General features: G+C 33.9%; 1 protein-coding gene across 6 annotated transcripts in view; it reads right to left on the bottom strand.

Moving 5' to 3' along the window:
- The window catches only part of Cpsf6 (cleavage and polyadenylation specificity factor subunit 6), a 75,086-nt gene that overhangs the window by 32,389 nt on the left and 26,567 nt on the right, over window positions 1-16,130 (bottom strand). For 3 of the 6 annotated variants that reach the window (XM_069830554.1, XM_069830570.1, XM_069830560.1), the window contains exons 5-7: window positions 12,974-13,009; window positions 6,612-6,685; window positions 2,330-2,401 (exon numbers count right to left, since the gene is read on the bottom strand). In XM_069830554.1, coding sequence (XP_069686655.1) covers window positions 2,330-2,401; window positions 6,612-6,685; window positions 12,974-13,009 — 182 coding nt within the window. The remainder of the gene's footprint in view (window positions 1-2,329; window positions 2,402-6,611; window positions 6,686-12,973; window positions 13,010-16,130) is intronic. The other 3 variants (XM_069830586.1, XM_069830578.1, XM_069830593.1) reach the window with 3 other exon arrangements.

The following is a 16,130-nucleotide window of genomic DNA, read 5'->3' as shown; positions in this document are numbered from 1 at the left end:
GCTATAAATCCGACCATATAATACAGATCAATGAAGTACGGTTATTGTGATACACACAGATGTTTAATGTATCTCCTGTAAAAGTTTGGCTGAAATCATTTTAAAATTGACTAAGATTTAGCAACTTTTGTAATGACCTCTTTTTCCCATGAAAATTTACTGATAAACAATTTACTGAAACTTTAACACCTTACTGTCAATGCTAGAAAATTGCTGTCCAAATAATTTTTGTATGTGTAAGGCAATATATTGAGAAAATTAAGATAACAGTTTGTATTGCTAAAATAAATTAAAATGAGTTTTTAAATAATGATGAATATATTTTCCGAAGTTGTGTTAAATTTTAGCAGTACAAAGAAAGACTATTAAGCTAAAATTGTTAGGTAAATAAGTAAAAATAAGTATATATGTGAAATTTGTTAACTTATTCTGTATTGTAGGTTACAATAAGTCAATTCAATCATCCTTAAAGAGCTGAGAAATTATGAAATAACCCTCAAGAGGTAATAAATTACTTTATGCTCGACCACGCCGAAATGTAGTAATTATACACCTGGTAGAAGCCCTTTAATGGACCTCATTAAAGTACACCTATTCATTAAAGTTCAGGTGTTCCACCCATCAGAAAATACCATTGTAGCAATATGAAAGCGCAAGTATCAATTATTCTCGGATATGCAATCGAAAGACAACTAGTTCTGGTACTATAATAATTAGCGTTAATTGTAAATAATATTCAAATAAATTTAATTTGTCTCCTCGTTTTTCAATGTCTAAATCAATTTCAAGGTTATATCAAGATTAATGTCTATTTTACTCTCTAGATTATATCAAGGTCAATGTCGACATTTGTTTCTCGGAAAAAATCAATACTTTTGCATCTGCGCACATCTCACAATTTACGAGGTATTGCACAAGGTCAGTTCCGCTCCTCAGTCAGATAAGAATAACATGAATACTTATGAATAATTTCAAGTTAGAAATATGGTCGAGCATAAAAAGTCGTATGAAACTTGACTATAATGGTAATTAAGATGCTCGTATGAAAATTATGAAACTCGCTTGTGCTCATTTCATAAACATACTCGCGTCTTAATTACTACTATTATAGGCTCGTTGCATAATGTACTATTATGTTAGAAAATTGATCAATTTGGTCAATTTCTTTCATTGTAAATATAATATCTTAATAGCCCTTCTCATTCATACACCAATTACTGCTAGGCTGCTCAATATTCACAGCTTTTCTTTAAAGAAGAATGAAGCCGACATTATTCTGAATAAAAGGAAAACTTAAAAATTATTCTATCTTTATTCATTCAAGAGCAGTAACAAAAGTAACCAGTATCACATCAAAGTTTTTTTCAAGAAACAAAACTGCCTTTTCTTTTAATACATTTATGAGGCAAATAATTATTTTTTTAAACTTTGTTCAATATTGCTCCTTAAGGAGTATAAAGTGTACTTCCATAATAGCAGTTTAAAAAATTTTCAAATTGAGCCTTTGGTACATTTTGAAGTCTGTATCAAATTAGTCCGACTTTTTTTTTAATGTATCATATCAGCCCTACTTCATCCTACTGTAAGAAAAGAGAATTCAAAGAGTTTTCCGATTTTGTAGAAGTACAATACCAACCTGTTCTTTCTCATTCCAAAACATTATAGATATCTTTAGTTACTGCAGTAGAAAGAATTTTGAAGTTGTCTGAAACCTTTAATTCTTATTTCATGTCACAGGAAAATTTCCCTGAAGTGCTCAAATATTTCCTTTCTGATCCTCTTAGTGAAGCTTATTTGTACTTAATGCATAACCTTTTACATGCATTAAGTATAAAGATCCTATATATTGTTGGGAAGACAGAAGCATAATTTTGAACTATACGCTTAAGGTAACAGTGAACATCTTGGAGGAAAAACCAGAAGTGAAATTTGTTCCTTTACGTGTTAAGATGATCTTGTGAAGAAATGAGATGTCACCGTGATGCAGTGATGGCTGAACAGTTTCTAGCCGAGGCTCAAAGTTGTTATCAAGAATGACATAATTACCTACCCCTCTGGACGAGTGAAATGAAAATGTATAAACTATTTTCATGAATACTTCTAAAGGAGCCACCAACTTCGGACCATCTTGAAGAAACCTGTATTTATTTAAGCAACAAAGGTGTAATCATTGATGACAACGTACTTTTCACCCAGTGGAATAATCTTCTTGGCTTTCTTGGATTATGTTCTTCAGTCAGAAAAGAATGACTGCCAGGAGATAACATGCCAAGAAAGTGGAAAACATTTCTACAATCATATGAATTAAATTCAAAGTAATCTGACTTACTTTTGATTTGTCAATATCTCTCCAGCATTCCGGCTCATAATGTCTATGTCGAGAGAATTTTTTTCTTGATGTCTGTGCAGTGGACAAAAAAAGAAGAAGTAATCCCTTCGATATAACAACAATGGAGAACATATTTTAGTGCTTAACGAACGTGAAAAAAATCTTATTCTGAGTTTTATAATTATGTTTTGAAAAACAAGGAGCTATTAAAATATGAAAAAAAGCATAAAGAAAATTCTTAGAGCCCACTTCAAGAGAGCCAACAAGACACACAAATGTATGCTACCGTGTTAATATTTTATTCTAAACAGTAGGTAATAATTACAGTATTTAGGTTAGTGATCCAGTTTCGCACCCATAATCAATTACTATACAAGAGTATGCCCAATTTAAATGTGGATATTTTGAAAATTAAGGTGAGAAGATACAAAGTAGTAGAACACAATATAGAAGTAAATACCTTCTTTCTATGGTGCAAAATAGTTGGTAATGGACTGAGCCATTGGTATAATTACGAAACCATATAATTATTAATATTAATGTTTTTGTATTAAATCTTGTCTGAAGATAATTCACTTATCGAGACAGTAAAGTGGCCTACTTCTTTTAAACACTGTATATCTAGTAGTACACATAATTAATTAATTAATTAAGAGTCGCATATTTTATTTTTGAAAATCTGGCAAACCTATTTATTGTTGATCTAAATGAGGGGTTGGAAAGCAATGGTGGACTGTTAATGTTTAGGTGAGGGGTTTGGACTTCTTTCATTGCTGATTGTCACAATCAAAAATTAAGACACAACGTTTCGAAGGGTGGTTCTCCCTTCGTCTTCAGGTGGAAGGAAGGAGGGAAGAGAAAAAACCTACTGTTGGGATCGTTACGTACAGCTATTCTGTATGACATACAGCAATGGAAAAAGTCCAAACCCCTCACCTAAACATTAAACCTATTTATGTTATAATTTATTTCTTTAGTTACTGAACGACCCATGTATTTATAAAGCTCTGTATTCAATGGAATACAAATACTAAAAGACATAAGTGATATATTTTGTTGTTTGGTTTTTGGTTATTGCTCGACACTATAGTAGATGTTCTCCATTCATTATAGTATCTGGTTGTTTGCAGATGGCATTAGTAGTTTATAACGAGATTCTATGCACACTGCTTTCTGAACAAATAACCAGTAACACTATGAAATCAGATTGATGAAAAGAAAGTTATATAACTTTCTGAACATTCGTCCAAGAGTAACATGTACAGATATAAATGAACAAGAATCAACATCATTGTTTGGTGCTACAACCCTGAGTGGTTTTGGTCTCTTTAACAATGGCCTTCCATCTTACTCTGTCGTCCATCATACTGTACTCCAACCACGAGAAAGTCTTCGCCGGATGAGACAAAGGGGGGGGGGGGTAATGCTGTGAATGAATGTTGATGTCATAAGATGTTATAAGGTCACACACGTAGGTACTCTTATCTCTATTGGCTAGCTCTCACAGCACAAACCATAACATTGATACAGACATATTGATACTACCCTCATTACAAAATTAGATCACAGTTAATCTCCTGGTCTTTTAATCTCTTCATACAGGAAATAACATATGCAGGAGAGCGCACGGTTTTTAAACTGGCGTTATAACGGTAATATTATTTATCTACTTCATTCCAATAGATGAGGCAATAGTAAGCACATTCCTTTCACGGTGATCTCCTGGTTGGAGAACAGTATTTGTCCAGCCTCTCACTTCCATAGTCTCAAGGTCTTTAGTTACACCATCCATCCATCCATCCATCCATCCATCTCACCTTTGGTCTACCCTTTCTCCTCCTATTAGATATAAATATATATATATATATATATATATATATATATATTTATCCAATGCCACCAGGTTGTCTTTTCGACATTTCTGGTCTTCTCTCCTGGCTGTGGCTTAGTTGTAACCCACTTCTGAGGTTGGGGCGCCTGGAAGGTGGGGTTACATTACCCCGATGATGTGATAGGATGATTATGATAATGTAGTGCCAGGAGAGGTCTTAAATCTAAACTTAACCTAAATTCCAGACCATGGACGAACACAGGAATAATCCCCTTTAAGGAAAAATTCCTGTGCTCTACCCGGGAATCGAACCCGGGACCTCATGAACTATAGCCAGAAGCTCTGACCACTAGACCATGAGGCTGGTCCCTCCTATTATATAGTCTCCCCTTTAACATTCTTATTATTATTCATGTTTCTGGCACTCTGTTTAGATGTCGCAGCCATCTTATCCTTTGAGCTATAAAAAATTTTACAATATCCTGCCTTTCAATCAGGTTACATAGTTTTCGTTATTACAGCACGTCCTCCATACCTGTTCTCTAACAGGAACAAATATTCTACACAAGATGTTGCATTCGAAGCAATGAACAAGAATCAGAAGCAGCAATAATATCCTACATTGCTTATAAAATATCTAAATATTATGTGAAATGTTTTTAATTAGACGTTTACCAACACATTATAAAATACAGTTGTCTACTGTTGATAGAATTGGTGATACGAAACTGAGTCCAACCATGGGATTATCTAACATTTGCCTTACAGTGGGAGAGAGAGGGGGAGTTAAAAAAAATCCCAAATAATCAGTCCAAGCAGAACTAAAATCCATAACAGAGTGTAGCCTCGAAGCACACGTCATGCCTGCTAACCTATGTCAAATGAGTGACCACATAATATTAATATGTTTTATAGGGTTGTTTGGGGTAATTTGGGTAAAAAAACAGCCTTTTTTTTTTTAAGTTTAAAGACCCATAGCCTACTACCATGATAAAATTTTCCAGTCAGTTTTTTTATATGCACAGGGCAAGAGGGATTTCAGACCAAGAGAGTCTCCCTTCGGAGATCAAACACTTATGCAAGATGTTCCAACAGAACTTCGACAACAGGGAAATCAGTTTGGCACTCAAAAGAGTCTTCTCTGACAAACCACCCACCGAGGAACAAGAGGAGACAAAGGGCATGGCATACATTTCGTTTTATGGCCCCACTTCAAACAAGATTGACAGGCTGCTAAGGAAACAAGGGATTAAGACTATTCATAAGCTGCCCATAAAGATTCAGAACTGGGAGACTTTGGAGCATACACCATACAGCCCTGATATCGCACCAAGTGATTATCATCTTTTCCCGGCCTTGAAAGAACATCTTGAAGGGCACAGATTTTAAAGTGACAGAGACATCAAAACAGAGGTGAAACGCTGGCTCAAAAAAAAAAAACACATTTTACGAGAGTGGCATCAACAAGCTCGTCCAACGGTTAGACAAATGCCTTAATCGCCATGGAGACTATGTCGAAAAATAAAGTGCTGAGCATAGAGCACAACGTGCAATGTGTTTTATGTATAAAATAAAACATGAATATAAAAAAATATGCCTTGTAAACTTACTTTCAGGACACCCCTCGTAACATACCTAATTTACTCCATTATACCCAAATTACCCCAACCCCCTTGCCTGAAATTTTAGGCATTACTTACTTACTGGCTTTTAAGGAACCTGGAGATTCATTGCCGCCCTCACATAAGCCCACCATTGGTCCCTATCCTGAGCAAGATTAATCCAGTCTCTATCATCATATCCCACCTCCCTCAAATCCATTTTAATATTATCTTCCCATCTACGTCTTGGTCTCTCCAAAGGTCTTTTTTCCCTCTGGCATCCCAACTAACACACTATATGCATTTCTGGATTTGCCCATACGTGCTACATGTCCTACCCATCTCAAACGTCTGGATTTAATGTTCCTAATTATGTCAGGTTAAGAATACAATGCGTGCAGTTCTGTGTTGTGTAACTTTCTCCATTCTCCTGTAACTTCAACCCTCTTAGCCCCAAATATTTTCCTAAGCACCTTATTCTCAAACATCCTTAATCTATGTTCCTCTCTCAAAGTGAGAGTCCAAGTTTCACAACCATAAAGAAGAACCGGTAATATAACTGTTTTATAAATTCTAACTTTCAGATTTTTTGACAGCAGACTGGATGATAAAAGCTTCTCAACCGAATAATAACACGCATTTCCCAAATTTATTCTGTGTTTAATTTCTTCCCGAGTATCATTTATATTTGTTACTGTTGCTCCCATGTATTTGAATTTTTTTACCTCTTCAAAGGATAAATTTCCAATTTTTTTAAATTTTAGGCATTATCTAAAATAACTAGTTATTATAAATAACACTCAATTTCATACATTCTTAATATATAATCTACAGTTAAATGCTTTCTTACCATTCCAGGTGGTGGTCTTTGCTGAGGTCCTTGAGGATGAGGACCTTGAGGTGGGGGGCCAGGACGAGGTGGACCTGCAACAAAACAGCATTTAATTAAAAAATATATATATATTTAAAATGTTACTTCAATAGTTTAAATGTAATCCTTTATCAATATTCTTATTTCATCACATTCACATATGCCGAGTGATAATGATTTCAATTTGTTACCTTTTTGTTATTTCACAAGTAGAAAAAAACTATTACAGAAGTGGTAACATTTCTACAACAGATACTCTACAGAAATATTATTATGTATTCTTGAAAATCAAGACATGTGCAATGTCTAATCAAATGTGCTACCTATGTGCTTCAGTAGCAAGGACCCTTTAGTGCAGAATATAGGCCACGTCCTTCTAAGATTTTTAGCAAACAATCTGAAGTAAAGGATTTTATTTGATATTCTCCCACTTTTTTAATTTTTCTAAAATATCACTGTTTAGCATTTCGAAACTGCTTACAACTAAACATTTCATTTGAATATTAAATTTAATATCTCTTAACCATAAACAATTACATTATTATACTATATCGTATAATATACAGGGTGGAAGTGATATAACCCTGCAGATTTTCAGAACGAATAGCTCATGTCGTATGTAACAAAAAAGTATAATACCATTTTGATGGAAAGTTCATAGTTTTCTCTCCTAATGTTGAACACCCTCTTATTCAGTAACTATTTCGAGTATTTGTTTTTTATTTTATGAGGTTATTTTATGATGCTGTATCAACATCTAGGTTATTTAGCGTCTGAATGAAATGAAGGTGATAATGCCGGTGAAATGAGTCTGGGGTCCAGCACCGAAAGTTACCCAGCATTTGCTCGTATTGGGTTGCAGAAAAACCCCGGAAAAAACCTCAACCAGGTAACTTGCCCTGAACGGGATTCGAACCCGGGCCACCTGGTCTCGTGGCCAGACACGCTGACCGTTACTCCACAGGTGTGGACTATTGCGAGTAGGATCATGAATTTTGTCCATATGGATAGAAAATGTAATAAAGAATCATTTATCCCTCAGGCATATTTCAATAGCAGTTTTTGTGTAAATTTAATTAAAGAAAAACACTAATTTCAAGCCAGTGAACGATGCAACCAGATTGTATTTTTTTTTATTTTATTGGGTTATTTTACGATGCTGTATCAACATCTAGGTTATTTAGCGTCTGAATGATATGAAGGTGATGACTGTGAAATGAGTCCGGGGTCCAACACCGAAAGTTACCCAGCATTTGCTCATATTGGGTTGAGGGAAAACCCCAGAAAAAACCTCAACGAGGTAACTTGCCCCGACCGGGATTCGAACCTGGGCCACCTGGTTTCGCAGCCAGACGCGCTGACCGTTACTCCACAGGTGTGGACACCAGATTGTAACATTGTAGTCAAGACGGAGGTGCAAGGTAGTTCACAAATGGAGACATGAGAAGAAAGAGGACTGTGTTGGCGGTAATGTTGCCAGACTGCTGAAACTTCCAACTTCATTTTTTAATTAACCTTGCATTTAATCACAAAACGTAATATAGGTTTCTAGTCATTGAAGTATACACTATTGCCCCTTTCAATCTACAGGATTATTTCACTTCCACCCTGTATATATACACAGAGCGACCTATGACATTTTCTATGACACTCAGCGGCAAGCAGAACCGAAATCAGAGCTTGTCATTCCCAGTGAAAAAGGTCTGCTTCAGTCGCTAGAGTCAGCTATTAAAATTACAGTATTCATATTGTATATTAATCTTGAATACAGAAGGTGTTGAAAATGATGTCCCTTTGCTGCAACACATTCCTGACATCTCCGATGGAAACTGGCATTTATACGTGCAAGTTCGTCTTCTGTAATTTTCTCGATTTCTCGCACAATACTGTCTTTGTATACCTTGTTTTTGAAATTGTCTTTGTATACCTTGTTTTTTAAATTTTCCCATGAATAAAAATCGCAGACTAACAAATCGGGGACCTAGAGGGCCACAATCTTCTACTAATAACCCTGTCCTCGAATATTTCGCTTATCAAATTCAATGTTTCGGCTGCTGTATGGGAAGTTACTGAATCCTGCTGGATATAAGCACTCTGACACTCCATATCGGTTAACTGTTCAAAAAATGGGTTGAGTATTTGTGCTGCCACCATTGATTGTATCGTCAAAAAATATAGGGCCTATAATTCTATATGCAGTTATAGTGCACCATATGCCTATCTTGTATTGTATTGTATTTATTAACATTCCATGGTATTCATACATGCTTACAGCTAGAATATGGAACAAGTCAAAAAACTTAATATTATAAAACCTTAATTTATAGTCACAGTCTAGATGAAATATATACAGACGAGATTTACAATATAGTCTACTAGTACAACACAAAGATTTAGTATCAATTTCATGAAGTATTATTGAATGTCATGAATTCACCTACAGAATAGAAGGCGTGAGAAATTAGATACTTCTTTAATTTGGCCCTAAATAATTTTATGTTTTGAGTTTCATTTTTTATATCGAGTTTCATGAATGAGATGAGGATTTTCTGTACTCCAGTATTTGTTTTGCGTTATAACATGGTCATGTAAATGAAACCATGATTCATCTGTGAAAATAATTACTGTAGGATCCAAAATGCTATCAGCAACACTTTGTAAAATCCAATTACAAAAATTCACATGACTCACATTATCTCTAGGCTGTAATTCATGCACTATTGTCACTTTGTAGGGATTAAATTTAAGAGTTTTATTGGCTCTAAATGCTGTTGTTTTCGAAACACTCGTTTCTTGTGAGAGAGCGGAAAAATTTTCGAGGAGAACGTTCTAACCTTTCTCATATCTCATCGAATTTTTGTTCAGTAAGTACACTTGGGTTTGTCTTTCCACGTTTATTCAGAACTGACCCCGTTTCTCTAAACTTTTTTACTAGGTTTAATATAGTCGTCCTATGTGGAACGGGAACACCAGGAAATTGCGTTGCAAAACATCGCCGCACTGTTCCACAATTCTTCGTTATCAAGTAAAACTGGACAAGGTAAAACCTTTGTTGTAATGTAAATTTTTGTGGTGTCATATTAACCCAAATCTTCAATCTTCAACTAAGACATTACATACATCAACACAAACGTCAACAGAGCTCATAGGTAACTGAACAGCAGCTATCAATTGCAATGTGACAATGTACTGTGTTCTTGAAAGCAGGGACAGAGAGAGAAAGACTGTAGCAAACCCTTTCACCAGGAATGACGAGAGCTGATACCGGGCCGCTTGCCGCAGAGTGCCACAGAGAATGTCATAAACTGTGTGTGTATATACATATATATACACACACACACACACACACACACACACACACACACACATACACACACTGCTATGCACTTTATGACATACATTACACAGTATTTATTTAATTTTACACGAACACTACTTAAATAATTTTATATTTATATCCAATGGTGATATAACATACCTACCTCAGAAATTTAATTACCTCACAACGAAGAAGAAGAATTTTTTGTATATAACAAATTGTATCTGAAATGGGACCTGTAAAATTTTTCATAATAATCGTCTACTTTACTGAGAGAGTTTATTAGTTAAAATGCAAAATATTTTCACAAGAAAACAAAATTGACCGATTTTAACCAAACTTTGTTTTTGTTTATATATTTTCGTGTTAGGTTGAACATGAAATTTCATCCAATAAAAGTTCTCAGAAAAAGGAAGCAAGGAATTTCGAAGCAATGTAACAGAGAATAGTTTTCTTTGGAAAATGTTCTTGCCACTATAGTCAGGGTTGGCCATGTAAATTACACGTAATTTACATCATGTAAAAAAATTAATAATTTACATGATTTTCTATGCAGCATAATAAATTATTTTCATGAAAGTAAATTAATAAGTTACATACTGCACTCTACTATGTGCTTGAAGATGCTGTGTTGCTGTGATTTTAATTATTGAGCCACAAAATGTACATTTTGCGCAATTTCTATTTTCAAGTTTGTGAGAATAAAACCCAGTTCGTCATAGTTGGTATGCAAAGGTCTTTTTTTTTCTGCGTACATGTCGTCTTAACTTTTATTAATACAGGATCTTACCAACTTCAAAATCACTGATAATAAACTCTTACTGAATGCTTCGAAACTCTGCTGTGAATTGAAGTTGATTATACATTCCATCCTTTTACAATTTCTAGACTATCAAAACACAATATGATCACGAACAATCTCGAAGTGTGTAGTAGAAGTGGGAAAAACAATGACAAAATGCACATGATGAAAACAATCAGCAGTCTTTGGTGACTAGTAAACTCTGGGATCTGTATTGGAGCGGCAAGTATTAAAGGGATTTTTTTTTATTATGCATGCTCCCTTTAATTGAGCAAAATGAATTATATTGTACGAATAGCAATCCACTCTCGCAGTAGACATCTCACGAGGATTTATTTGAGGAGGTTTTGCTCCTGAAAATCTGTCAAAAATATTTCATTGCTTGGTGTGATGTTAGCAGCACTAATGAAATGACTGGTTTGCAGGTGTAATAATTTAATAAAGTGTTGCAAACATAATATAGTATTAATATTGGTAAGTAATTCCATAAAACATTTTATCATCACCACGTGAATCATCAGGCTGTTTTTTAGAATTATGTTATATCAACAGATACTTTAATGTAAGTCTAATAGTATAGCAATATATATCAATAGTATGTTGCTTATTTTTAATTTTTTCCATAAAAACCTATAAATTCCTAAATCGAAAATTGAAAAAAAAAAAAATTGTTAAACCATAATTTTAGATCTTTAAAACCTAACAATCCAGGGCTTAATTATGAAATGGCATTCTTCTTCAAAAGCTCTTTCAGTGCATGATTGGGTTCCAATGGTGAACAGAGATAATGTCCATTACAGAAAGGTCAACATACGAAACTCTCCATATGCTTTTAATGTCCAGGGTGCAAAAAGGTCCAACGTACTAAAGTCTGTTACATAATGTCCAACATAAAAATATCCATGCAGTAATTAAGCCCAATGGCTAATTATTAACGAAAATGTCTATGTGATTGTAATGTCCAAGGTACGAAAAAGTCCAATCTAATTATAAGAACACAATTACTCACACAACAATCTCTGTAATACAACTATATTTGATAGTATAGGCCTAATAGATATAACAGAAACCTTATAAACAAATTTTTATGGACTTCGGTTATGCAAGGTAAAATAATTTAGTCTTCGTCAACATTTTCAGGCTCATCTGGGTTACTGTATAATTTGAGATAATATGAAATTATACTTAAATAGCAAGGTATGTGATTTTCAGCACTATATTGCTGGTAGTTATTTACTAGAACAGCAATTCTTTGTTGGTTCTCTATATACTTTTTATTTAGGGGCTGTTTTATATTAGTGTGACCTGCAAGTAATTGTAAGACCACGGTTTCTGTTTGGCTTTGTTGCTGTTTGAGATGTTCAATGAAACGCCATACATTTACATAATATATTATTGCATATTGAACCTTTTTGTATACCAGACCTATTGTGTATATTGGACTATTACATTTTAGACCTTTTTGCTTTATGGACATTTACTGTTTGGACTAAATTCCTTGGACGATTTTTACTCTGACATTTTTCACTGGACTTCTGTCTGTGGACATTTTAAATTGAACGAAATTACCCGTAATCCTTCCAATACGGAGCTTGAGAGCTCAAACTTTTACATATATAAGCAGACTTCCTTATTTGATACAACTGTCTCGTTTTTTCACTTTATAAATTCCATATTTTGAAGCAATATTGATGTAAAATACTTTAGAATGTATAACCAAATGATACAGTATTTTTCTCTTATATATACATTCCAATGCCTATAACAAGGTTATGGAAATTCCACCAAATATAAAAATTCTGTAACCATTTTCGGTGATGTAATGTAGATCAATAAATATATTTTATCTTGCCTCCTTAACTTAAGAGAGAGAGAGAGAGAGAGAGAGAGAGAGAACAAACAAAAAATAGTCTGAGTTATATATATATGCTGAGTGAAATTTTTTCCATCTCCTCACAAATGTTCATTTTCAGCCTTTTATTACATTTCACATACATGTTTAAAGAAAATTGTACTTTCACTGGCATAAAGTTTCGTTAAAATCGGCCCATTGGTTTAAGTTACTCACACATGCACGCACACACAAATGAGCTCTTAAGGAAAGTAGACAAAAGAAATAAAAATAAAGTAAAAAAAATGAAAATGCAAAAGACAGTTTTTGAATTTAATTTTTTTTTTTTTTTTTTTTTTGGAAAGGGTGACAAGCAAAAATTAATTTACCTGCATCTCCTTCCTTGCCAGTGGGGCTTAGTATTCCTGAAATAGAATATTAAAGATTCTGTTGTTTCTAGTGGTCATATACACGCAGTGTACAGTTAACTAGTGTAAACATGATTTCATGGCTAGTGGTCAGTATTAGGGATTTCTACACCACAGGTTTGTATTCAATTCATGATGTGGGTTTTGAAAATTTTAATAGCAGGATATATATTATGTATTTCAAATGACTTGAACTTTGATTTAATCATTACTGTTTAATGTACCTGCCATGAAAACAAATTTTCCAACATGAACATCTAGGAAAACTCTCGACTTAAGATATAAATACACATACTTTATTATGAGAACTGATGGAAAGTAAACTATAAAACATAAGTTTCCTTTGTAATAGCATTAAGGCACACAATTTACATGAAGTGCAAACCTTGAAGACTACGTATTATTCAAAGTATGTATATTTGTACAAAAAGAGCTTTGTGTAACACTATCACGTTCAAATAATGTAGCATCCCAAAAAATATTAATTTAAACTCGAGATATTTAATGATAATGATAATGACTGAAATGATTATGATAGCAATATCTGAAAATATACATATTTAACTCCCAATTATTTCTATCATCAACCAACATGTTCATGTCCCCAACAGTTCAATCATTTGTTGCATATATGCACAAGCATGGCAATTTTTCAATTCCATTCTCCAGATATCTACAATCACTATAAAGTAAATAGCTCAGTGTGCTACCATATTACTCCATTCTTTCAATAGTAGCTATGGCATCTAGGAAATTCTCTGCTACTTTTATCTTCGTTCTAATTCAAGTTTCTTCCTATGCTTCTTACACTTATTCTGTACCAGGACTTTCTCAAAATCACTCAATGCATGATTTAAATTTCTGTGTTAGCATCCAACGACCTGAATTACTCCCTCCCCCTTAAAACTTGTATTATGTAACAGGTTTCACAGCACAGAAATCCCAAATACTAACCTCTGACCCACAAACACTTGTTTGTATTAGCACACTGCACATAGTCTAAACACAACCAATAGAACTGACGATCTGAAAGCTTCCCACTTTCCCCCATGAAAAGAAAGACCCACTGACTTCGAAGGCCAAAACTGCACTTCGGTAAATTAATCTGTACTTTTTTCACTATACGAAATACAGAGAAAATTCATTCATACTGAAAATAAAATAGATCGAAAAAGTTTAGCTGAAATAAATTTTTATACAGTAGCATAAGAAAGATTTTCAAACTATGTTTACATCCTTTCTAGTGAACTATCTATCTCATTTATTCAAATTTAGTATTTAAAAGTACATTTACTACAAAAATATGTGCTTCAACTTTTAGAATTTTCACTCAAATAGTAAATGTATTTTTTTTTTTGTGCACAATTTGTTCAGAAGAGGCTCTAAAGAGCTTATAAATACTTAACAAAAAATTGTGCGAAATAATACATCTTCAAATTCCTAAATATTTCCAATGTAAAGAAATAGCTATATAGGGTATATAATTTGAACTCATAATAGAAATTATGGAAAAACGGATGAACAATTTTAATGAATGACTCCTCATTTTGAAGTTTAGCATCCAAGGATATGGGGAAAAATAAGTAGTTTTCAGTAAAACGTCAATTTTCCTATTATTCAAAAGAGCATCTATAAATGATTATGACTAATGCGAAATTTGACTATGAATTGGTACAATTTGTATATATTTATTTGAGATGAAAAGCCATAATAAAAATTTATCAAATAATATTAACCAATAGTTGTTGTTGTTTGTTGTTTTCTAATGCCAGGCGTTTGACAATAAAGTCATTTGACCTCTTGCACTCCAATATTTTTCAAAGATATTATCATGACCAGCCAATGAAGCACAGATTTTGAGGTGTTCCGAATCCATTTCTTGGTTTGAGTTGCACAATGGACAGTTAGGGGACTGATATATTCCAATTCTATGCAGGTGTTTGGCCAAACAATCATGGCCTGTTGCCAATCTAAATGCAGCTAGAGACGATTTTCGTGGTAAATCGGGAATTAACTGTGGATTTTGATGCAGATAGTTCCATTTTTTCCCTTGGGATTGTGTTATCAAATTTTGTTTGTTGAAGTCTATGTAGATTTAATAAATCTTTTCACAGAGTAATACGTAGATTTAGTAACAGGTCTGTAAGTAGCAGTGCTACCCTTCTTTGCTAAAGCACCCGCATTCTCATTTCCCAGGATTCCACAATGGGATGGTATCCATTGGAATACAATTCTTTTATTGAGTGATATTAATTGAGAGAGCATTTTAGTTATTTAAATTGGATAAAGATGCAGTTGAAGTAACTTATTTTTAAAATACTTTTGAAACGCCTAACAAGTGCATCAGAGAGTCAATGATACTGTTTCATCTACTAAGGATTCTCTGTTCCCTGAAATCACTCCAGATTAGGTATTTCGAATGATGAAAAAATAGCTATTGACATTAGTCTAGGCCTGGAAAATGTACTTTCAAAAGCTATTAAAATCAGCTAGCTGCAAAAATAATTTCAGCCACCGGCGTGGCTCAGTTGGCTAAGGCGCTTGACTGCCAATCCGGGATTGCTCTGGAGCTCGGGTTCAATGGATATGTTTTGTCTAGGGAGATAGAGACTTTGGAATTTGTTATTCAGATGTGATAATATGGGGAAAAGGTCGCATAGTTTAGGAGGCCCAGTGTAACTGTTCTTACAGTTGTCAGCAAAATGAAGGAATTTACATAATATTAGTTCGAATCTGTCTCTGGAAATAATGTCGTCAAACCCTGGAGTAGACATTATTGTGTTTGTGGACAAATATCTTATTGTCAGCATAAGTAATGCAATCACAATGTACAGTACATTTTATTCATAGTCACACGACCCAAAAGGGAATCAAACCCATGTCACCACAGTGGAAGGCAGAGAGGCTAACCACTCAGCCATGGGTAAAAAGTTAATTTGCAATAAAATAAAGCCACTGAAAATACTTCAGAAAGGTGATGCCAGGAAACAGGACAGAGTCCTTTGACAGGGAAAAAATCAGATATAAGTCAAATGCAAAAGAAGTGACAAGGAACTACAGTATGTCTTCTCAATTTAAAAATTCACTTGTTTTTCACACATTTGAAAATATATCACTA

Source organism: Periplaneta americana, chromosome 1, assembly GCF_040183065.1.
Source record: "Periplaneta americana isolate PAMFEO1 chromosome 1, P.americana_PAMFEO1_priV1, whole genome shotgun sequence".
Lineage (NCBI taxonomy): Eukaryota > Metazoa > Arthropoda > Insecta > Blattodea > Blattidae > Periplaneta > Periplaneta americana.
This window is presented reverse-complemented; position numbering and strand designations above follow the sequence as displayed.